Source organism: Phocoena sinus, chromosome 9 (genome assembly GCF_008692025.1).
Source record: "Phocoena sinus isolate mPhoSin1 chromosome 9, mPhoSin1.pri, whole genome shotgun sequence".
Taxonomy (NCBI): domain Eukaryota; kingdom Metazoa; phylum Chordata; class Mammalia; order Artiodactyla; family Phocoenidae; genus Phocoena; species Phocoena sinus.
The window spans coordinates 29,344,643-29,370,723 of record NC_045771.1 but is presented as its reverse complement, the minus strand read 5'-3'; the positions used below and the strand labels follow the sequence as shown (position 1 = coordinate 29,370,723).

General features: G+C 38.8%; 1 protein-coding gene across 1 annotated transcript in view; it reads left to right on the top strand.

Annotated features, from left to right (window-relative positions):
• Positions 1–26,081, top strand: part of CPED1 (cadherin like and PC-esterase domain containing 1) — a 294,480-nt gene that overhangs the window by 265,579 nt on the left and 2,820 nt on the right. Inside the window, exons 18-21 of the mRNA XM_032643898.1 lie at positions 4,588–4,808; positions 5,057–5,158; positions 5,564–5,651; positions 9,510–9,656. Of these exons, the coding sequence (XP_032499789.1) occupies positions 4,588–4,808; positions 5,057–5,158; positions 5,564–5,651; positions 9,510–9,656 (558 nt within the window). The remainder of the gene's footprint in view (positions 1–4,587; positions 4,809–5,056; positions 5,159–5,563; positions 5,652–9,509; positions 9,657–26,081) is intronic.

Below are 26,081 nucleotides of genomic sequence, written 5' to 3'. Positions count from 1 at the left end.
CGAAGACCCAATGCAGCCAAAATTAAATAAATTAAATAATAAATTTTTTTTAAAATCAGGGTTTTTTCTATGCATCCATATGCTTTACTTTTACAAAAATGCAACAATTATTTATATTCTGATTATAATCATCTTTTTATAAACGTTAACCAAAATGTTCCCATCACAATATATCCATATTACAATATCATTGTTAAAAGATTAAAAGAATTGAAGTGTACGATTATAACTTAATGTAATCAATCTGATAGACATTTATGTTGCTTCCAGTTTATTTTGCTTTTAAATGTATTTTCATGGGCATCCATGAAATTTCCTAGAAGTAGAAAACTGCTGATTTATATACACAGCATCAAAGTTTCCAATCATCCATTTAACAAATGAGGACTGACTTTTACACCAGGCAGTATTCTGGACACTTGGAATTCAACAGTTTAAAAAAAAAAAAGAAAGAAAGCGTCTCTCCCTTGCGGTTCTTACATAGTAGTATATGAGAGGGTTCATTTCCCTGAACTCATGATATCATTGGACCTTTAAAAATCTTTTTTAATCTTTATTAAAGTAGTTATCTTAATGTTTTACTGCTAATATTGATTATTTTTATAATTGCTTACTGGTTACTTGGTTTTTTTTTCTTTGATTGCATCTGCCAACCAACACCTGTGCATGCTAGTATAGGGCAAAAATCTTCACAGGAAAGAAGAATTCTTTACAAAATGTGTGGCTAGTTATAAATATTTGTTATGGTAATTTAGACCTTTTAAAGTGGAAGTAGACCTTGAAAACAAATAATCTGCAAATTTCCTTTTAAAAATTCACCAAGTCAAATGATCTAAAAGATATAAAGACTGAATATGAATCACGTGGCTGAAGAGAACCACTTTTCTTCTGGGTATTATTTTTTAATTGCGTGCACTTAAAAAAGCTGATAACTTGACGTTAGAAATCTTTTAGTTAGGAATACCGATTGACCTCTTCCAAAAACTGCTTTACCTACAGAACCAGCAATTTAAAATTCACAAGTGCATTTTCACTTTAGTTATAATTTATCATTTCTGTCTTTCATGAATAGAAAGGCACTGGGCTAAAATAATTCTCCAGGACATAGTCTTCCCAGAGCTGTGTCTGCTGGGCTTGAAAAATGCTATCTAGATATTTGCAGTTTAGAAGAACTTGTTTTGCAGATGGTGGTGGTGATGCTTCCTTCTCCCATCCCTGTAGCTCTTGTTAGTCACTGATCAGCAGTGGAGACAGACGTGAGGAACCTTTCAGAGATCCTTGGTTTGCTCAGGGTGGCGATCTCTCTCCCGGCTCTTGATTCAGAGTCTCAGTTTCACCAGCAACCCTACTAGCCCTGCTGAGAGTCTGTAACAGGGTGGATAGGACAGGAGAGAGGCTGCTGTGATTTAGACACTTCTTATCTTTACTGACATTTTCTCTGAAATAGCTAACAAATTTTAAAGCGCCTAGCAGTGCACTGCAGGACACACTAGAAGCACTCCAAAACACTTCTTGCTTTCCTGTGCTTTAATGCTGGCTCCCATTTGTTGTGTGCTGTGTGCCAGGAATAAGATAAGTATTTAAAAGCTCATTAAAGTCCTTTACAGTGGTGCTATTATTTTCCCCAATATACACATAAGGAAATGAACCCATGAAGAGGTCACATAATTTGTCTAAGATCATCTGGTTAATAAATAACAGTACCTAAGAATTCTGAAACACAACTTCTTTTTGCCCCTGTCGTGCACTGGTGGGCTGCATCTTCATACAACCCCACAGAAAAAAATGGAAATCTAGAAATTTTTTTTTCTCTCAGTAACAGGCAGCTCGTTGGATTTTCTTCAACCTCTGTAGTTCTCTCTGTAGCCCACAATACAGACACCCAGTGATCTTACCGGCTGCCCAGAGAGACACTAGGAGGGATTGCGTCTTGATACTGAAATGAAAAGACCCCATAAGAAAAATCTGTAGTGGAAATTTAGCTTAACAACCGGATTTCCAAGGTCCTTTACTGGTATTAAAAGCTGAATTGTGTTTCTACCCAACCAAATTCATATGTTGAAGTCCTAATTCCCAGTCCTAATAACCTCAGAATGTGGCTGTTTTGGAGATAGAACCTTTAAAGAGATGATTAAGTTAAAACAAGGCCAGGCTTCCCTGGTGGCGTAGTGGTTGAGAGTCCACCTGCCGATGCAGTGGACACGGGTTCATACCCCGGTCCGGGAAGATCTCACATGCCGTGGAGCGGCTGGGCCCGTGAGCCATGGCTGCTGAGCCTGTGCTCCACAACGGGAGAGGCCACAACAGTGAGAGGCCCACTTACCGCAAAAAAAAAAAACAAAACAAGGCCATTATGGTGGGCCCTAATCCAATATGACAGGTGTCCTTATAAGTAGAGGAGATTAAGACACAGACATACACAGAAGAAAGACCATATGTAGACACAGAGAAGATGGCCATCTACAAGTCAAGCAGAGATGCCCTCAGAAGAAACCAACCATGCAAATACGTTGATCTTGGACTTCTAGCCAAGAATCATGAGAAAATAAATTTCTGTTGTTTAAGCTACCCAGTCTGTGGTACTTTGTTATGGCAGCCCTAGCAAACTATTACAAATGGAGTTGGATAATTACTAGTCTCTGAAATGAAGAGCTTTCCTGATAATTCAAAGTTTCCCTTTTAAAAAATCAGAAATCTGGGCCAGAAAAACAAACAAATAATTATAGGTCAAATCCAGTAGGAAGAATTTCAAGTGATTTCACAAAGTATTTTTCTCATACTGGGATTTTATTGCCCCAAATGGAACTTGACCGAGAGACTCAGTGACTGGGACCTTGACATCTTACATCATACAGTTGAGTCTGGCTATGCTTATGGTAACAGTGTTTGATGGGAAACAAATTCTGAAGGAGAATGCCTTCTGGGTTTCTTCACACAGCTACTTGAATACACTTACTGTGGAAAAAATAAACCTTTGCAGTCTCACTATGGATGGGTGAACGCACGAGTGCCTGAGAAGTGATGCAGTGACTGCTTTTAAAATCAGAAGTGAATATGTACATGACTAATGCAAAGGGAAATCTCAACAGAAAGAGAAAAAAACTGAAGTACAAATTAAACCTTCTCCAAAGACATTAAAAGGAATTGTCTCTAATAGAAGTCCCTTTGACGTTCAGTTCACTAAATATTTTTAAAATGCATGCATAGAACTATGGGGGAAATTAGAATTTAGAAATTAACCTTGACTCTGACCTCAAATCCTTCTTGATATGATATGAGAAAAAAGATACAGAGACAGCCATAATTTCATGTAGTCTTTGATAAAATCAATAATGGAAATAAAAATTATAATGAAATCACGGAGGACAGAGAAGGTTACTTTCGCTGGGGCATTGGACAAGACCGGCTGAGAGAGCCGTTTATGGCGAGTCTGGAGACTCGTAGCATTTACACAGGTGGGGTTGCAGAGAGAGGGGCTTTCTAGGCAGACGGATTAGCACAAGGAAAAACAGATGTTGCTGAGTGCAAATCATGTTCAGTGAAAAAGTAGGAATCTGACCTGCTTACTTTAGGAGAAGTGTTGAGAGCATGGGGCCATCGACCCTGCACTTGGAGATAAAGGACTTGGATTTGAGTCCTGTGTTCCCCATTTACTAGATTTATAACCTCAGTCTCCCTGAGCCTCAAAGCCCTCATCTGTGAAACAGAGAATGATTCACACCCCACGATTATGAAGATTAAAATTGAGTACCCTATGTGAAATCTCCACTTAGCAAAAGCCGATATGCAATAAAAATTCAGCAAATGTTAACTGAACCTCAGGAGTTAAGATTTGATTCTGTAGTACGTGGGGAGCCGATAAGGTTTCTGAGTGTGAAAGTGAGATGAGACATTTGGAAATTTATCCCAGTATTACTGTGTGGAGAATGAATTAGAGGGCAGCCATTGTGCAAGAAGACCCATTAAGCAAGTGTTAACAATAGCACACCTTTGAGGCAGTCGGAGCCTGAAGCAGGGCTCCGCTGGTGGGAATGGGAAGGAGGTGATGGGTGAGAGGCTTCCAGGGCAAATGGCACTGGGATTTGCATCCTGGGACACAGACTGCTTTTCAGAATATTAAATTCTCGTCCTGTGGCTCTTTTCTCAAGTAGTAGCTTGACCTCTATCGAGCTAGCTAACCTCTGTGGATTCCCAGATTTCTCATCTATGAAATAAAGAGATTGGAAAATCTCTAAGTATTCTTACAGCACTAGAATACTTCATGCCTATTTGGATCGATGAAATGTGTTAAGCTGATTCGATGAGAAAGTTAAGAGCATAAGCGAGGTAGAGAAATTAAAGACAGCATAAAGATAGCAAAAAGCTTTAAAAGTGAGTTAGTAGGTCAGTAGATGATGTCATTACTAGGAATATGGAAAAGGAAAATGAATGGGTTTGGGGGAGAATACGATTAATGTCATTTCTGACCATTTAAAGGGCTATGCTTCAATTAGATTTGTGGCTTTGTTTTCATCAAAGTATTTATTTTATATTGTTTTCTATATCATATAAGCATCAGATTTGAAAGCAAAATTTTTTAACTTATAGATTCTTTTCATTGGAGATTCGACCAACAGAGGGATAATGTACTATCTGATCGAAAGATTGAATGAAACCTTTCAAGAATGGCAGAAGGTGCATGGCACTAAATTCTATCACAACGTCAATGGTGGGAAGACTTTGATCAGTTATTCCTACTATCCACAGTTCTGGATAAGCCCTTCGTTGAGACCAACATTTGAAAAAGCCCTTGAACATCTCTTGCAAAGGTACAGTGGAACTATTTTGAATGAAAGAATACCACAATGGATTGATGTTTTACTAGCTGTCATAATTGTTTGCTGTATATCAAATGCACTGAAAAGTTTAAATACCAAGTAATATGGCTGAAAACGAGTTAGAAATGACAGGGAGGTCCTGTGATCAGGATGCCAGATATGGTTCAATGAAATGTGAGGCAATGCTGTTAAAATGTTTACCATCTGTTTCAAGGCAACATGTGTTGTTTTTCTTTCAGATCACATCCCCTGGAGGATACCAGCCAGACTGTATTAGTCGTTGGTGGTGTTCAGTGGCTTAATTCCAATCACCTGCAGATTATTCACAAGGTTTTAAAGAGGTACACTTCTGCAATAATAATTAGTGTTCTAAGTAAAAAAAAAAAAAGTTACTCGATGTGAGAGAATTTTATCAAGATTTTATATAAAGGGCAGCTTGTAATTTAGAATCCAGTACTTAAAGTCTACTTTAAAATGTTTCAAAATACTTTTATATTCGATCACAAGATGGCTCTTCAGTATCCAAGTTTACGTTTACTCCAGATCAAAACATGCCCACTGACGCATAAAACTCTATCCACAAAAAAAGAAAACAACACTAATATATATTAAACCTATAAAATGAGAATTTAGTCCTATACGCCAATTATCACATTCTAAAGGAATTCCACTCTGCTTGCTTTTGTGAACACGGACATCCAGAAATGTAATCAAAGTTCATGGCTTGCGTTCTGATTATTTCACAGGGAAAATTTACTCAATATCCTTGTGATCATCAAAACGTTGGGAATTGGATTTCATCTGCCGGTGGATGGAGTACACTTCCTAACGCAGGTAAGCCCATTTTCACCAGGCTATGTGAACTTCAAGTTTCCTGTAAGGATCCTTGCTGGTGTCTGAAAAAGGATCCCCAAGGCACTACGTAATATTAAGCAACCTTCATAAAATTCAAAGGAGATGATATACTTAAGGATTATGATTATAAATCAGATATAATTACTCCTGGAAATAAGGGGACTACAGCCCATAAATATGTCATAAATAACGCTTTGAGTTCATAAAAGAAGAAAGGGGGTACCGGAGTTTGAAAAGATAAAGACTTGAGGGGTAGATGAGATGGATCATGCTTTAAAGTATCTCCTAACCTCAGTAATGTTTCACACACCGTTAAAGGCTCATGCTGAAACACATGTGACATTGTCAGCATCAATGAGTATTTAGGAAAAGAGTGTCTTTTTAAGATGATTTCTGACTGATTGCTTTAAAAACTCAGTAGTGTTTTTAAAGTAGTATCATTCGTTTTGCCTCTGGTTGGATATTCGTAAATGAAAGGCGTTAGGGGCCTCTGACCGGTTCTTATAGAAGACAGTAACTAGTTAGTCTCAGCAGTAAATAGAAGTCTCAGAAAAGAAAGGAAAGACAACATCTGTAGATGAGAGAATCAGCTGCCCTTGCTCAGCAAGAAGAGTTCACAGGCAGCCGGGTTTGTGTGCAGTTCCTCAGGGGAGCTCGTCGGCGGGGGGGCACTGGGAACTGGGGAGACAGGAGGCTGTCCATTTAATGTGTAAACCGAGTGAGATTTATTTTTGTGTCAATTACGAGCGCTCCTAGTTTTCTCCGACAGGGATTACAGGATCTTCCTCTCCTTTCTCGAAACTTTGCCTGCCTGGCCGCCAGATCTGTGATGCCAAAGCAGGAGAACTGGTAGAAAGTGGCCCAAATAAAACCTCCAAATTCAGCCTCTTGGAGTCAGGAAGGGTTAAGGTCTTTTAAAGTGAGTTGAGACATTTAGCATCTGGGGTAGCTGAAGGGTTTGAGATGGTCGGGGATTAGGAGAGGGGTCTTTTGATAATTGTCTCTGTGGGTTATGAGTTGAATCTCCTTTCATGTTATTTGAAAGCTGCAGGTCAAATTTGTAATTCCTCCTTGAGGACTCTGGTAGCTCCGCTTTGCTTCCTTGACTGTGGCTTCTCGCAGGAACTGGAGTACTTGTGATGCCTACTTCGATTTAGAATGAACTCATCTCTGCCAACAGTTCTTCGGCACTTACCTTGCTCCAGACACTGTTAACCGTCGTGCTTGCCACCAGGGCTTCCATTGTGCTCATCAGTCTTTGCAAACTGGGTGAAAACAAAAGGAGGGAAGAAGAGGAGGGGGAATGATAGAACAAAAGAGAAAAGGACAAGAGCAAGTGGAGGCAGAAAAGAACTCTGAACTTGTCATCAGACACTGGCATTCATCATCCTCATCGTGGCCATTCAAGACGTGGCCTCCGCCTTCCTCGGTAGACTTAGTCCTTGCTTCCACACATATGCACACGTGTACACACACATGCGCGCGCGCACACACACACTCCACACCGAGTGTTTCAACTCCTCAAGCATGCCATGCTCTCAGTCACCTCCAGGTCTTGGAAGTCACTGTTCCCTCTTCCCAAAGAACACTCTCCCACTACCCCCTCACCTGGGTAACTTCTGGTCACCCTTCAAGTGTTAGTTTAAATGCAGTTTTCTCTGGAAAGATTTAATTGACACCCTGGACTCAGTTGGCTTTTCCTGCTATGAGCTCGTTTGACATTGTCCGGTGTCCTCATCCAGGTCCCTCAACAGATACCAGCTTTGGTTGTCTGTCTCCCCTGCTAGACTAATCTCTGTGGGAGCCAGCATGGGGGAGGGAAGTCTGCATGGCTCACTCTGGTACCCCAAATGCAAAACACAGTGCTCAGCACATAGGAGACTCTCAGAAAACCTCTCACGCATGAATGAGTGAGTGACGTTTTGTAGGATTTGCATGCTCCCAGATGGTCCCTTCAGGGCTGAGACATTCATTCCTCCGGGCTGCTGCGGGTGTGACCTGAGTCCCAGCAGGAATTGCCCTTTGGGCAGAGCCTCAACCAAGACTCAGCCCCCTTTCCTTAATTTGGGCCATCTCAGAAGGGCCACCCCAGCTCTAGAACTCCCGGTGGGATCAGCAAAAGCCTCTGTTGCAACGATGTTGCAGCTCAACTTCTCTCTCTATCCCGCGTTTAGGCCCTCACTCCCCTGGAGGAGCTGATCCCAAGGGCGCTTTCCTGATGGCCTCCTGCATGCAAATTTCTGACTCAGAGTCTGTTTCCCAGAGAACTGAACCTTCTCTGTAAAACACTCCCTGTAAAGTTTCTTCTGCCTTTTATAATTGGACACATTAAAGTTGAGAGGGTACTGTAACCAAACACGAAAAGGCCTACAAATGATACTGAGCATTATTTTTCAGGGATGGCAGAGACCAAATTCCCATCTGTCTCTTTTCCTCCAGGTTTCTCCTTTATGAGCCTTTTCTATTCACTGCATTTATTTGGGGGGCAGAGGGGAGCATTCTTCTTTGAATGTCACATAAAAATAGTTATGCAAGCACAGTGGAGAAGACAGAAAATTAGATGTCTTTGTACTGCTTCTTTTACCTTGCAGGTGGATTAATAAATGCAAGTAATTATTTGCTGTTTTACCTGGAAAATGAAAAAAAATTTTTTTTTGTTCTTTAGAAAAGACAAGGGGAGTTCAATTCCCTCCCTGTGTTAGTTTGGGTTCTCAAAGAGACAGACACCATGACAGGGTTAGCCAAATAAAGGGATTTATTAGAAAGAATGTTTGAGAAGAATAAAAAGGAGGGGGCAGAAGTAGGTGAGAACAGTTTCAGACCACACTACCCAATGCATATCACTCAATCTTGCATGAAATATTTTTTGAATGTCTACTCTGTACTGGGAACCGTGTTTGACTGTAATGTGTCTGATATAAAGGGAGTAGAAGAAGGATGGATGAGGTAGGAAGAATCTCAGACTATGGGTCAGTCTGAGAAAGTCTTGGCCAAGCCAATGAGGCATCCTGGAGCTGGAGTAGTTAGTGGAGGAGTCCCTCTTCTCAACAGTGGACCTGAACTAGAACCCCCGCCGAGCTCCATCATTGCTTCAGACACAGCTGGTGAGGGAGGGAGGAATATGATTTAGAGAAGCAGCAGCTGGAGCCTTCACTCACTTCTGGGGTTCGCCAAACACACTCCCACTCTCTGTTTTCCCACCCTGTTTGCCAACCAGCAAACCTCACTCTGCTCAGGAACCCCTCTTGAAGTCTCCCTGTCCAGCTGTCCCCCTGCCCCTGCAGAGCTATTCCCTTTTCTCTCCCAGCCCAGAGCCTGGTATATTTACCTCCAATAAAGGACTTAGTAAATATTTACATATACATTTCTCCTATTTGAATGCAATGTCTTAAGAGCAGGTACCATGGTTTATTTATCCTTGTATTCCTGTCCCCCAGCACAGAGCTAAAAACAAAACATAATAATTAATACTCAAATGCCTAAAAGAATAAGAACTCAAATAGATGGAGCTAGGATTTGTGATTTTCAAGTCTTGGTTTTTAAATTGAGAATCTTAGCTACTTCAGTGGATCTCTGTGGGCAATAAACCTAACTGTTTTCATAGAAGAAAAAGTTCCAAACTGTGTGTCACTATAGATATTGATATATTGCTATTTTATATTTACATCAATGTTCATATAAGGGGAACATGAAAATTGGAACACATCTTAAAGAAATTAATTCTTTATCTTACAATAAGATCAATCTTTAAAAAGACATTTATATGATTTTACCTGAATTAGTAAATCATAAAAGTCTTCTTAATCAAAATTCTCATTGTTCTCTTTTCCAATACAGAGTGAAGTTCAGAATTTATGGAAAGAAAATTTGATTATTCTGGAAGCTGCAAAAAAATATGGCTATGAAGTGGTTGACACATTCACTATAACAATGGGGCGATACAAAGAGTTTTTGCAGGGGACGTGCGGATGTCATTTTCATGAGGTATTTATGCTGGCTCTCTGATTTTTGTAGCTTTTGATTTTTTTAAATTTCTCATTATATCTTTAATTGCATTGTCAGTCTTATTTTGCATTAAAGAAACCATGACCGGAGGAGATTAAACAATGTGTTCATCATCACTCAGCCAAAGCATGTAGCAGTCCCAACTCGAGGTTCTACAAAATGAAGTGTGTTAGAATAATTACTGTTTACGTAGACACCTGAAAACCAGAATCACTGGTCAACACGAGCAGGAAGATGGGAACCTGGAGAGCACTTGTCTTTTCTAATAGGCTCCAAGCCTTCCCATCAGAAATTGTATCCAAAGAAGGTGGCAAATGTCTTAGTGGAGCTTGAAAATCAAGGCTAAATTGATGAATGAGCTTCCTCCACTGGTTTATCCAATGCATTAACCAGAGGGCCTGTGGTGTTTATCTGTTTGTTTTCCTTTGTTAGGTTCGGTTTTTTGCTTTGTTTTTGTTTTTGGCTGCACCGCCTGGCTTATGGGATCTTAGTTCCCAGACCAGGGATCGAACCTGGCCCCAGCCAAATTCTAACCACTGGACCACCAGGGAATTCCTGGAGGGCCTGTGTTTTGAATAGTTTTTCCTTCCTAGTGGTGGAAATGATTTTATTTGTAGCCAGTAATTAAATAGTCTTAGCTGAGAAGGTGATAGCAGAAAATATTTTTTTCCTTCCCCCCGCCCTGCCCTTTCAAACTCTGTGGATTATTTCCTCCCTACACTTGCATAAAATCTTGGTAAGTCCCAATATTTTAAAGCCACTTTCAGATAATAATAGGACTCCAATCACTTTCAGGTACAAGAAGACTCTCACTTCAGTACTAAAATTGCCCAGTCCTGTGTTATAAACACATGAAGGTATTTCCTTCCCCCAGCTCAGGCCTGCCTCAGTCTCAAAAGCCCAAAGTAAGAGAGAGGGTGCAGGAGGCTCCTTTCCTTTTTCCCCCATCGTGCTTTGCTACTCTTCTCCCGTCCCTTTCTTCATTGGGTCAGGTTAGGGAGATGTTAAGGGCAACAAAAGTCTGACCTGAGTGGCATAAGCATAACCCATCGATGTGCTTTCTGGGCATAACATGCTGGTTCTTTCCTTTCAACGTGCTCTTGTGAACTTTCTTGAAGACACTCCCACCGAGCCCTCCGATAATAGCTTCTTTGACAGAGGCGATGTCTACCTTACAGCTGCATTCCTTCCTTGCCCCCTTGGCTTCCAACTGTCCACCCCTCTGTTGGGGGTCACACTGCTTCTCCAGGCTTCCTCTTGGAAAATATTCTGCATAGCACCAGGTTCACTCTACTTAGTTGTCCACATTTGGTCCACAAGAAACACCCATGCATCCTTGCTCTGCTGTTGCTAGAAATACAGTGAGCTCCCAGTGCAGCCCTGTCTCTTTTTTCTCTCTTTCTCTCTCTAGCTCTCACTCTCACTCTTGCTCTCTCATTCTCTCTGCCACCTTAAAGCTGATCTATAGCCATGGTGTCTCATACCAGTTCTAATGCTTCCAATCCCCAAAGGACACATGTCCGCCTCTCAAAGTTGGTCTCTTGAAGTCCTGTCTCACTTGGCTTAAAGCAAGGATGAAGCAACTGCCCAAGATGGAGGAAAACCATAAAGTATTGGGGAAATGTCCTTCACAGAAATTCTTTCTCTTCCTTATTCTCCTTTTCCCAACACCTAATCAGACAAGGGTTTGCTAAGCAGGATTTTGTCCACACTTTTGCATACATTGCCCGTACATTGCTTTGGACTATGAGGTTACTTGGCTACTGTTGTTGGCTTCAGATCTCAGGAGCTTCAGCTGAAACTGCGATGGAGATTGTCTCGTTTGACCGTCCTGTCAGATACCGATCCAGTTGTTCTTCCTGGTGTGGCCCCCTTTGTAAACCAGAGTGCAGTCATGAGTGGGTTGACTAGTGAGGTGACAACTAAAGGTTTCTTCTGATCCTGTTTTTCAGCCCTAAGATGACTATCAGACTCCATCTCGATCCTCAGATTTTTATGAATGTCCAAAAGTTATTGACACTGCATTGGTTCTTCTGTATGTTCTGCTAATGAATGCATGTTATATTTTTGTGTGGCAATGGAACTACATCTCAGAGAAGCGAGAACCTCCACCAACAGCTGAGAGCATGGCATTTTAGCAACTTGAAGCTTGGCCATGCTGTTGCAGATCAGATTTTTAAGCTGTAGGATACTGTGTGTCTACTTACTTCTTCCATAAGAAAATATCCTTCCAATGCCTTTCCTATTTACAAAAGGTCAAGGCTTAGAAATACAAGAGCAGGTAGCTTGAAAGGAAGAAACTGAACTTGCAGCTGAGCCAACCTAGTATCACCATAACCATTTTGGCTGTAAAAACAAGCCAGAGGTTGCCAAACCCACAGAAAATGGGGGCTTTGAAAGACAACATACATATGACAACATACAGAGGTTTTTTGCCTCTTTTAGAAAAGGTTTACTTATTTACTTTTACATAATGTGTCTCCAGTTAGTATTTTGGGGGAGGGTACCTGTTTTTCTTTTTTCAGCTTTAGTGCTCTGGAAGTCTAAAAAAGAGAAGTCCTCTACTGATTTCCCACATGACTCCAATTAAAAACAAAATGTGCGGGAATTCCCTGGCCGTCCAGTGGTTAGGACTCCATGCTCTCACTGCTGAGGGCCCGAGTTCGATCCCTGGTCAGGGAACTAAACTCCCACAAGCCACACAATGCAGCTAAAACAAAATAAAAACTGAAGATGCCCTTCCCACATGACTGTCACAGGATCAACCAGTTGACAGTAAGAGTCATGGAATTTGAGAACTACAGTAAAGACTCTTTGAACCATCAGAACTTGAATATTGGCTTATAATTATTACTAATAAAAACCATCCTTAATTTCCATAATCATGATTTAAGCATGTCAGGTAAAATTACTTCGCTTCTTTGATTTTATAATTTTTTGTGTGCAATTATTATACACAAATTGTGTTTTATTAAACCCTATTTCTAATGTGTGCCACCTTGATGGCAAGCTATATAGGTATTGCCCAAATTATCTCTGTTGATTCTCAAGCAGTGTTATCCATTTTGATGTTTTCCTGTTGGAGCTGAAATACTTCTGGAAGCATTCGCCTTTCCAGTTACAACATGGAACTGATAAGATCATCTTTCTCAACTGACTCCCTTTATCACAAAGTCTCGAAACCCATTCATCACTTGGGCATAATTGTTGCTTAACTCTTGAACAATTTGTACCACTTGTACCTCAGGAAGTTTCCAGTGCTGACACGGATGTTTTATAATCTTTCTAAACCATCACCCAACATCTTGAGTCACTGTTAGCTTATTATAAACAATCAAGAAAATCGAAAGCTTTTTGCAAAGGATGATTTGATGATGAATGTGGCAAGCCAAGAAAACGTAGATTACTCATCTCATACAAAACATTAAAGGCAGAAATGCATTAATAACAACCATTTCTTCCTCTGTGCTGGACTCAGGAGCTGGGAAAGGAATTTGTCATACAGTAAAAGCAAGCATTAAGATCTACTGTATTAGAACAATAAGATTTTGGGTTTGGGAGCCTTATATCTTTTGGTGTTCAATTAAACCATTCCCACTATAGATTCATAGATACCTGAGAAGGATTGCTGTAATCATCACAGTAAGATCTCGATGTGTTCTCTTTGATTTGTGGTGAGAATTCTATCCTAGACATAACAAACCTGCTCCAGTGGGCTCTTGCTGCCATAGGTGAGATTAAAGGTCTTGGGGTGTCTCTTTCATCTGTCAAGTCACCAAGAGAGGATATGTTGCCACCATGAATCTATAAACAATTTCCCAACTGGTATGCATCAAGTTCGACAAAAATGTTCCTGCTGATTAGAAAAGCAGGTGTTTCTCTTCATGGGTAGAAGTGGAATTTGTTTTCCCAGTGTTTATACAGGACAACAAACAGGATCCAGGTAGCGGTCGCCCAAGAGTGGTTTTAGATGGTGCCTTTAGTTATGTGGCAAACATCTACTGTGAGTGAGCTAAAACCTGGAAAGGATACAAACATATTACCAGCCCAAGCCTGGCTGCAGAAGGGGCAAACCCACAACTAAGTGTTATGCACAAACTTTCTATGAAGTCTCTGTTTTCTGGCAGATGTCGCTCCAGCTTTTGACTCAGTCGAAAACAAAACAAAACACAGCAAAACACAGAAACCCTCCGGCATCACCACCCAGCTCTAATATCAACAGGTTTCCTTTGATTCTTGCACCTTGGAAAGAAGAGGTTTTCAGTTCTTTGCCAGAGACGATTTCCTGTTATTATTTAATCTTAATTAAATTAACAAAAGCTTATCTGGCCTAGAAATGTTTTCCTTCTGTATTGTGGACCTAAAGGTTTTCTCTTTTTCCTTCAAACTTTCAAAGTTTATTATGAACACAGTTGAAGAAAGAAGCCTTTAAATTCATCAGTCTAAAAAACTGAACTATTGACTTTTCAAGAAAAAATAACTGATTCAAGTATAGTCATCTTACATAGCAGATCCCAGAATTTAACTATCAGCATGGCTATTTTTAATAAATTAGTAATAGAAATCTACTTCAACAAATTTTTGAGTGTCTATATAGGCATTGTACTAACTGCTGTCAAATGAAGTAGGAAACATTTTGTAGAATTCCTATAAGCGTCTCAAACTCAACGTTTCCAAATTGAGAATTAATATTCCCTTTACGCTCTCTTGTTCTCTTGTATTCCTGAATTCACTCTCTTGCACTGTCATTTACAAGCTAGGGTCATCCTTGACTCTTCCTTATGTTTCTTCAGCCCCCTAGCACTTCCAACCAGCTAGTTACCAAATCCTGTTTACCTCGTAAATATTCTTCCAAGTCTTTCCCCTATACTCTGTTCCAATTGCCTCGACCACATTTATTCTTTTACTTAATTGTCCAATATTTATCTTTTGAGTCCAGTTCTTGAGCTAAACAAGAGTAATGCAAAAATAAATAAGACACATTTTCTACTTTTAACACATTGTAGTCAGAGAGTCAGGCATAAAAATCCATACTATGAAACAATACGTTAAAGAGATATAATAAGGTATTGTAATAATACCAAGAAGGGGCACCTAATCCAATCTGAGGATTGAGTGAATCTCTCCTTGAAAACTACCCAAGTTTCTTATTAAAGGATGAGTTGGTCCTAGTCAAGTAGTAAGGTAATAGCAGAAGGAACCATTCCAACCCCTAAGACAATGTGAACCAAAGTAGCTTTGAAATAACCTGATGTTCTCAGGAAATCACAAGCAATTCTATATATTGTAGAACATCAATTATAAAAGGGGACTGGGAAAAGTAGGCCAGGGCCAGATCATGGTAAGAGCTTAGACTTTATCCTCTAAGTGATGGAGAGTCAGTGAAAGGTTTTCGAGAGAAGTGAGATGATTGCATCTTTGTTTCAAATAGGTAAGTCTGAGAACCATGAGGAGTGAAGATTTGAAAAGGACTCAGCCAGGGAGAGAAGTTAGGAGAATTTTTCAGAAGTCAGGTAAGAGATGATAAAGGGCTCACCCAAACCTGGACAGAGACAGCAATCATAAGAGAGAAGCAGACAAATAGAAGCCCTATTAAATATGTATCTGTAGATCTTATGAGTGGCATGAGGTGTAAGAAGAATCAAAAATGATTCCTAACTTGGGTGACAGATTAGAGAACCGAACCGGCAATTGAGACATGGAGTAACTGAGAAGGTACAGGCTTAGGGAAAAGATGAATTCCGTTTTGAACATATTGTGTTTGAGATGCCTGTGGGACATCCAGGATGCCTGCCTGCCTCCTAACAGGCAGTTGGAGATACACATCTGAAGCTTGAGGGACAGGGTGGGGCTGGAGATTAAAAAGTTGGAAGTCCTCAGAAAATAGGTAAATGATAAAAATAGATCATCCAAAGAAAGTGAGAAGAGTAAGAAGAGTTGAGGAAGGAACCCTTGGAAACACCAATATTTAAGCCAAGTTGGGAGAAATAGGAGCATTTGCATTTAGAGAATAAACTGTTAGAGGAAAGCTCTAGTAGAGTGGAGTGCCATGGAAAACCAAAAAGTGAAAATGTGTAAGGAGAGATTGAAACAGGGTTAATGTTGTCTAGTGTAATAGATAACTCTATTAAGACAGGGATTTTAAAATAGTCATTGATTTTTGGCATTGATAAGGTCCTTTCTTACCATATTAAGAGTAGTTTCAGTAAAATATTGGGAGTAAACTACAATAGAATGAAGAGGTATAAGAAGTGAGAAAAGGTAAAACCTTTCAACAAGTAACAATAAGAAAGAGGAGAAGATATTGGATTTAGAAGAGAAAGTGATCTAGGGGCAGTTTATAGGAGGAATAACTTTGGCATGTTTATGGGCAGAGGGGGAATAGTTAATACTAGGGGTAGAGTGAGTATACAGGAGCGGGTAGGACTGGTAGAGGAAGGCTCCTGACAACGTGGGAGAGGACCAGGTCAAGGACACTGGTAAATAGTTGGTAGGATGCTGGTAAATGAACAAGATGAGTTGGAAGGTCTTCTTCCCTGTCATTCATTTGCCCTAGACTATTACAATATCTTCCTCTTGGAACCTTCACTTTGAACTACTTGAGTTCATCTTTCCTGCCCCCACCAGGTGTAATGTTTCTACACTGCAAATGGAATGGTGTCACCTGAAATCTTTCAATGACTCTGTAACTAAAGAAGAGTCACAGAAGCTTTCTCTACCTACCATTCCTACACCCCATTTTTTGGAAGATAATTCTAAACAGTCCTTTCTGTGTAAAAGGATTCACGTTCATTCCATTTGCAAGTGAATTCTAGCCTTTTCTAGTGGCCGATTAGATTCAAGATCGGTGCCTTGAATCTAATTCAAGATTAGATCTTGAATCTATCTATCAGGATAGATTCAAGATCTAATCTTGAATTAGATTTAAGATCGGTGAGAATGAACTCATTAGCCATAATGGAGCCCAACCTTTCCTGAGATGGATTGGTACAAAATCCTCTTCCAAAGGGACCATCCTCTATGGAATGGTGGATACCCAATAACATCAGGGTATCTCTCTTAAGAAGGACAGTTATAATGGACGATGAACAAAGAAAAGTGTCAGTCACTCTACGTTGCACTGGTAGTATATCCCCAGGAGGCAGCTGTCCAGCCCAACCTCTGCAGTACTGGAACATGGAATGTCAGTATGCCTTAGAAAGAGATGCTGACACATCACTATTTTATCTCATATTCTGTGCAATGAACGCTCATTTCTGGAGGTTTCACTACCAACCTTTAAGTGCCAAGCTGAGATGGACTTTGAACTGCTTTGATTAGCATTTTTCCTACTTTAGGTTTTAGCATTCTAGCCTGGTGAAAACAGGATCTGCGGTTTGGGAAATACTGTATCCCCCTCCACTTTAAGGATTCTTAAATAGTATTAGTATATTAAATGATCCCAAAGCCCTTACAGCAAAGAAACGGTTTAGCTTAGTTTGACCCAGATTTTCCCAAAATGTTGGCCAGAGAACCACTTTTCTTTTTTTAATAACAGCTATTAACACCTCAGTAAACACACTTTAGGAAAACTAGCATAGACAATAAGGTCTAAAATCACGTTTGGAGTACAGATTAAATGTGGCAGATTGACCACAAGCATATATCTTCTCTTCCACTTGAAACTCCACGAAAAAGACTTTAAAGACATAAATCTTCACCACCACCACCACCCAAAAAAAAGACAGAATAAGAAATAACTCATAACAGACAGAATTCATTTTAAGAAGTTTGACTTAGCCTGCAGAGGAATTTACAATGTAAAGTGCCTAACAAGGACCTACTGTATAGCACAGGGAACTATACTCAATATCTTATAATAACCTATAATGTAAAAGAATCTAAAAAAGAATAGATAGATATATATATGCACAACCGAATCACTTTGCTGTACACCTGAAACTAACACAACACTGTAAATCAACTATATTTCAATAAAAACTAAAAAATATATTAAAAATTGGTTCCTAGCTTTAAAGAATAAAAGTTCATATTTTCCCTAAAAAAATAAAGTGCTTAGAGAGGAGAAACACCAATTATAGGAGGGGCACCCTTGACCCACGGATCGTCTGAATGGCTCAGACCTGAAGGAGCCACGTGGTGAGGAAGGCAGGGCTACAGCACACGTCAGAAAACAACTGGTTCAAAGTCTCGGTGCAAAACTGGTAGACCCTGAGTCCCTTACCCCAACCCATGCAGTCAAGAACCTACAACCATACATATGATTTCTTTTAAAGTTGAACAGCAGAGAGTCTAGACTCAGAAACACAGGGAAAGCAAAGAGCAAACTAATCTAGAAGCTAAAATCAGAAAGCCAAAAGCGAAATTGGCTGCTGAAAAGTAGAGCCCCCCAAACTTCTCCCCAAGACCCCTACATACCAGCAGTCAGTCAGGCATGTGCCGCCTCAGACAGGATGCTGGAGAGCTCTTCTGACAAGAAATGCAATGGCCTAGTAGATCTCTTTTAAAAAGGCCAGGATAGTGCTGGGCAAATTCCTACAGTGATTCCAGCAGTGAGAAATGTTGGTCCACACAAATTGTTCCCTAAATAATATTTTAGTGCCATATATATATATATATATATATATATATATATATATATATTTTTTTTTTTTTTTTTTTTTTTTTTTGTCCGCTCTGTGCAGCTTGCAGGATCTCAGTTCCCCTACCAGGGATTGAACCTGTGCCACGGCAGTGAAAAGCTCAGAATCCTAACCACTAGGCCACCAGGGAACTCCCAATAGTGCCATATTCTTAAATATAAATTCTAAGTTCAGGAGAGATGGATGGAAACAAACACCTGTGAGTTAAGATCAAAATAGATTCCAAGACACAACATGTCCATCTAAATAGAGCAGGGAAGTAACATAGCTTGAAATCGATTAGACTAACAAAGGTTATTCAAATAGTATCAAGAATCCAGTTACATGAATACTCAACCACTTAGGAAACTGAGTTTAAGACAGGGAGTTAGTCTCTGGGGAACTGCGTAGAAGTGTAAGATAGAACCAACAGTTTAACATGAAATAGGTAAACTACTGATCTGTAGTTCCCTCTAATGAATATTCCCACTTCAGAGCAGAATTTGTTCCCAAAGTCAGGAACTGAGCTCTGACTGGGGACAGGAATGAAAAAGCCTCAGCTGTCAGGTAAAAAGGGTTGAAGATTTGGAGGTAGGATGGGAGACAGAGACATTGCATATCTGGAAACACCAAAAACAAAATGAAAAAAAAAATCCTCATTCCTAAAGAAAACTTTAGTCTTGCCCTCTAATCCTCAGCATCTTTGACCCATTGAGAAGTTGGACTCCCTTCACTCAAAACATAGCTTGTTTCATGTGGCCATAATTAAATATTGGGGGTGGGGGGGTAGATGAAAGAATTCCTTATTATCTGTAAAAATTGCATGATTTCCTGAAATGAAATATAAGGACTGGCTTCTAGCTATTGTTTGTCACTTTATTTTTATTCTATTTCTGTGAATTCTTAAACTACTTTTGCAGCTGGTCATAACTTTTGTGACTAGATCTTGGATTGAATGCAGAATGACAATATCAAATAAAAAGTACTTCAATAGTATACATTCATCTTAAAAGATTGTGTTAGCAGGTTTTGCCTGGTCAAGCTCATGTTTTCTAACCTTAAAAAACCATTACCCTCATTCCTCAGACCCTACCCATGATTGTGAAACACATTTGTAATCAGAGCATTCCCCCCTAATCTGGTCTAGAGATTTTGGAACACTTGCACCACTGAAAATTGTTTTCTATTTTGTTCTGTGGATCTGGAACCACATCAGAAGTTCCTTGGGTGTTATTCAAGTCAAGATCAGTTTTAGAAAAGGTATTTGCTTGTAATCTGCCTGACGCTTTTCCAATTCACCAAGCTTTCCCATTTTATATTGGCTTTTTGAAAATTCATAGTAGACCAGACACTATAAAACTCTTTGAGGAAAACACAGGAAGAACACTCTTTGACATAAATCACAGCAAGATCTTTTGTGACCCACCTCCTAGAGTAATGGAAATAAAAACAAAAATAAACAAATGGGACCTAGTGAAACTTAAAAGCTTTTTCACAGCAAAGGAAACTATTAACAAGATGAAAAGACAACACTCAGAATGGGAGAAAATATTTGCAAACGAATCAACGGACAAAGGATTAATCTCCAAAATATATAAACAGCTCATGCAGCTCAATATTAAAAAAACAAACAACCCAGTCAAAAAATGGGCAGAAGATCTAAATAGACATTTCTCCAAAGAAGACATACAGATGGCCAAGAAGTACATGAAAACCTTCTCAACATCACTAATTATTAGAGAAATGCAAATCAAAACTACAATGAGGTATCCCCTCACACCAGTCAGAATGGGCATCATCAGAAAATCTACAAACAACAAATGCTGGAGAGGGTGTGTAGAAAACGGAACCCTCTTGCACTGTTGGTGGGAATGTAAATTGAGTGGGGGGAGGTGGTGGTGTGATGAATTGGGAGATTGGGATTGACATATATACACTGATATGTATAAAATAGATAACTAATAAGAACCTGCTGTATAAAAAAAATAAAATTAAATTTAAAAAAAAGATACAGCCACTATGGAGAACAGTATGGAGGTTCCTTAAAAAACTAAAAATAGAATTACCACATGATCCAGCAATCCCACTACTGGGCATACACCCAGAGAAAACCATAATTCAAAAAGACACATGCACCCCAATGTTCATTGCAGCACTATTTACAATAGCCAGGACATGGAAGCAACCTAAATGCCCATTGACAGATGAATGGATAAAGAAGATGTGGTACACATGTACAAGGCAATATTACGCAGCCATAAAACGGAATGAAATTGAGTCATTTGTAGAGACGTGGATGGATCTAGGGACTGTCATACAGAGTGTAGTAAGCCAGAAAGAGAAAAACAAATATCGTATATTCACGCATATATGTGGAATCTAGAAAAATGGTACAGATGAACCGGTTTGCAGGGCAGAAATGGAGACACAGATGTAGAGAACAAACGTATGGACACAAAGGGGGCAAAGCAGTGGGGGCAGGGGGGGTGGGTGGGATGAATTGGGAGATTGGGACTGACATGTATACACTAATAAGTATAAAATAGATAACTAATAAGAACCTGCTGTATAAAAATAAATTAAATTTTTAAAAAAGGAAATTCATAGTTATTTTAGATGCAGCAATTAATTGACATGGTAACACATTCATTCTGATGACTATTTATGTGAAATCAATTTTGAGTGTTGAAGTTACATGAATTTAATAGTAAAAGTTGCCATGTACTTTTGTCCTGTAATTTATAACACTTTTTCATTTGTTTGGGAAGTCTTACAATAGCCATTGACCCAAACCAGTCAAGTTGAATTATGGGCATTTGTATGCCTTCTAAAATGTCTGTGTGCCCAAGTCCTTAATTATATAGAGATGTGGAAAGATATACGATCATAAAGTGGGAGACTTCTTAGCATATAAGAAGCCTAAGAGAAAGCAAAAGTTACTTCTACACACCAAAGCACAGATTTTTTTGTTGGACTGAGTCACAGAAGAATGTGATCATCTACATAACCTATAATATCTTATCCCCATTGCAGCCCTTGATTCCAGCTCCAAAATTACTCTCCAAGTTTCCATAGATACTATAATAAAAATCTATTACTGTTTTGAAACACTATAATCCTTACTTAAAAGTCTATTCCTATTTGTAACTTAATCTAAATTTGAACATTGCTGTGAGAAAAAAATAATTTTAATTATTACACTTATACTTGTGATTAGGGAACAATGCTGACCTAACAGGTTATCACATTTTATGGAGACCAATTGTCCTTCACTCTCTCTTCCTAATTTTAAGTATAATTTGACACAGCAAAGTCACAAAAAGAAAATAATGACAACAAAGCTAAAGACAAGGAGTTACTTTGGATTATTTTAAAGTGGCAAAAAGAACAATAAAACTCCAGCTAACACTCATGTTTCAAGTAATGTAAACATTTCCCCAATCACATGGCTATGTGTTATTAACCATATGTAGTAGTTCCTTTTTCCTCTAGATAGATGCGTCTCTTTCTCAGTTGTTGAGCCGTATGCACCCAGATTTAGAGAAGCTTTTGGAAGCATCAAGATGTTAGTCACCTCTGATTGAGGTGACCACCGTACACAAACATCTAGAGTCCTTTGTCCCTGGTTCAAGACCTAAATCTTTCACCATTGTTTTCTAATAGCTTATTTTTGTTGTTTACTGCTATTATGCCCCAGAGATAAACCTAACATTTGTATTGCTAACACCTCTCTTTCAAAGCTACATTCCAGTCGCCACTGTAGTTGGAATTTAGTAACCCCAAATGGTCCTCTGATTTTGGAAGGACTCACATGGGCACATTTCTACACATGAGATCAAAGAAAAGAAACAGTTCACTCTTTACTGTACAGGTATCAAACATCCTTCACTTGCATAACATTTCCAAGACTTAAAAATGTAGCTAATTCCTCTTCCTCCACTTTAGAGTCAGTAAGAGTAGGTAAAATACAGTAATATTTTGAAACTCAGAGATAGCAGTTTGACGGCAATATCAGACACCAAATTTTACACATAAGTTCAAAGAAATAATAGCTGTGTGAACAAGTTATCATGGCCACCATAAATTAGCACTGTCTCCTTAATGTACTTACTAAGGAACTATTCATTACACGGAAACAACATGGTGCCTGACCTTGGGGATCTAGTCTCAGACAATGTCTTTGAAGTCATTTCATTCTTGTTCTTACTTCAAGTGTCTTAGACATGTGTCTTTATATAGTCCCCTTGAGGGTAGGGACTATATCTGAATTACTCCATGTGTTTCCTAACACAGAGAACTCTGAAGATGGATATTATATGGCAAAAATAAATCATAAATTTTAATTTTGAAAGATACAGCATCACTTTGTCTCTCTTCTACTGCTTTTCTATTATAAAAGGATTACATGAATTCTTGCTAATGCTAAACATTTTTACATAAGTATATACAATAAAAACAAAAATACTTTTGTTTTTACACTACGCACACCCCCTCAATTTTCACTCCCTTCTTCATTGGAGACCCTATTAGCAGTTCGGCACTTAGCTCCATTTTAAACACACACTCTTGATTTTAATCCCGTGTAATTAAAGCTATTAGGCTAGGCTTCCCTGGTGGCGCAGTGGTTGGGAGTCCGCCTGCCGATGCGGGGGACCCGGGTTCGTGCCCCGGTCCGCGAGGGCCCCGCATGCCGCAGAGCGGCCGGGCCCTTGAGTCGTGGCCGCTGGGCCTGCGCGTCCGGAGACTGTGCTCCGCGGCAGGAGAGGCCGCGGCAGAGGGAGGCCCGCGTACCACAAAAAAAAAAAAACAAAAACAAAAACTCTTAGGCTGTTAACATTTATGGTCACTGGATTTATATGACATTGGGTGCTATTTAGAACTACCTTATTTCTCCATGAAAATTTTTAGGGAACGGGCAGTTTATAAAATACATTTTAACCTGCAATGTGAAAATTTCTGGTTTTTTCTATCTCAGTATTGAATTCTGCTTATACTTGCTTATACAGCCAACAAATTGAGTCCATGGTAGGTTGATGGTAGACTCAAGTCCTGTTGATGAATGAATATCTGGTATTGAAAGTATCCTCTCATCACTGCTTTTTTTTCTTTCCAAATGGTCTTGGCTATTTTCCTACATTTATTCTTTAAGATCTGTTTTAGAATTCCTTTGTCACATGCCCCCAAATCCTGCTGTGATTAAAATTGGAATAGCTCTTTAATTAACTTGGGACGATTTGACATGTTATGTCTTTCCATTTATTCATGTTTTCTTTTATGTCTCATTAAATTTTTGACACATTTTTCACCTGTGTCCTATAGATTATCATTGAACTTGATGAAGTTGTTTTAATATTGTAATGAAATCTTTTCTCTAATATATTTCTTATTATTGATATAATATAGAAAGCTATATAATTTTTAAATATTAACTTTAAACTATCTCCTTATTTTACTGTAGATTTCTTTGAGTTTTCAGGGCAAACAATCATATAGCTACAAATAATTCTTTGGTAATTTCCTGTGACAAAATATTTCATAATATTGAAGCTTAACATTCCTGAAATAAATTGTATGTGCTAGTAATACAGCCCATAATACTGCTAGATTTTTAAAATGCTCCTAGATTCCATTTACAATAACATTTTGGGAGGATTTTTTATGTCTGTGTTTTGACAAATCAAAATTGAAATCATTCTTTCTCTGTAGATTTGTCAGCTTTTAGGATTCATCAGGGTGATACTGGCTTAACAAAGGAATTGGGAAACTCATTATCTTTGATTATTTCCTGAAAAATAGTTTTCAAAGGAAATCAACTGACTTAGGTATTGTTGGGCCAATCCCTGGCATGGCTGTGTAGGGGTCAATCTCATATAGCATAATAGAAGTGTTCCCTGTAGGAGACATTAGGCTGGTCCTCAGGAGCTGGCGGAGACACCATCATTCCATCTCCCTTTCTCAGAGATCATCTTAGTGATTTAAAAATAGAAGTATATCATCAACCTTCCCACTGTGATCTGGCAAAATACTGACACTACTCCCGAGTGGAAGCTACATGCTTCAGCAAATACACTGGAAATAGGTATTTTTTGTATATCCCTTTTATGAGTCACTTTCAAGATTACTGTAAGCATTTAAACTAGCATTATCCAACACTGGTAATGCAACATTAAATGCAACCCTGAAATCACACAAAACATTAAAAATTTTAAGGAATATGACCTTTTTGCATTGGGATGAACCTTTTTATATTTTTCATGTAATTAGCATGCAGATCATCAGGCAATTGAAAAAGCCAGAACTTAAGATAACATTATATAAACAAAATTAACCTTATTTTGGCTTCAGAACATCGGAATAATATTTTTTCAGGGTTGACTGTAATATTTATGCTTCAGTGTTTCCTTAAGTAAACTTCCTTAAGAATGTTCACTTATCTTGCTATAGGTGAATACAAACCTCCTCCAAAATGGACAAAACCTTCAGGAACACATTGGTGCACCTCCCCAGCCTATCATATTTAAAGTTATTGTACAACCAGATGTAGAAGGAGCGGTGCATAATAGAAACTCACAACGTTGGGACCTGGAATATTAATCAGTGGTTAACTGCAGACTGAGCTGTAAATTACGATCCATAGGGATTCCTCACCACAACCCGCTGATTTCACTGAACTTGTTAAGAGTTACTTCATCTGAGGGCCTGATCATGAAAAGCCAAACCTCCCATAGTTACAAAAAAACAATTCATTTATTTGGGGTTAGCAGGGTATATTGTCTTTAAAAGGCATTCCTGTTCTATTTGTCTTCAAAATGGGAATAGCTTCAATGTTTTTACGATTACAAAGTAATGCACATTCGTTGCAGTAAAATTAAAGTCAAGACCAAAAATTTACAAAGAATACATTTTAAATTACCTATAATTCATCCACCTAAAGATCACTGCTCTTAACCTTTCGGGGTAGACTGTTATAGAATTTCTATTCAAACAACTCTTCTAAAATGGTCCCCTCTAACTTACAACCTAACTAAAAATACCTACCTTCGAAATAGATCGCATGCTGCTTTTTTCAAATATTCTATATTGTTGGAACTGTCTTCATTGCATTCTTTTATATGGGATCAAAAAATATGTACCTAAATCATTATATAGCCCTCAAAAGAATTTTAAAAATCCATATGTGCTAGTTTGCTTTCATTAGTCATCAGTAATAAATAATGTGTCCATAGTGACTGAAAATGTCTTACAGTTGCATTAATTTGATGAAATTAAAGATTTGCTATTACTTTGTAAACACACCCAAAAAATTTTTGCCAGTATTTTCACTTTTCCCTACTTCTCAGCCCTCCCCTCCCCCAGTCTTTCTGGGTCCCCACCTCGTTTTCTCTGACTTTTGTTGCTAACTCCCTGAGATATATTAGCCCAGTGATTAAAGCTGACAATTATAGGATTTCACCAGAGCAAAGTTTTACATACTGTACAAATAGACAATAAATATGGCCTCTTTGTTTTCATGTGTGTGTGTTAATATTCATAAAATGTCCATGAAGAGAATCCCGAAGAAACTATAATATATGTTGCTTCTGGGGAGGCTGTTGAGTGATTGAAAGTGAGGAGAAGAGATGGGAAGGAAACTTTTTATTATATACTCTTTTATGCTTTATAAATGCTTATACTGCCTATTCAAAACAATTTTAAGGTAAAACTATACATATGTACAAACATTTATAAAGTTATTAGCTTAATAGAGCATAGGCTGCTCCTTCGGATTCCATGACTTACTAAG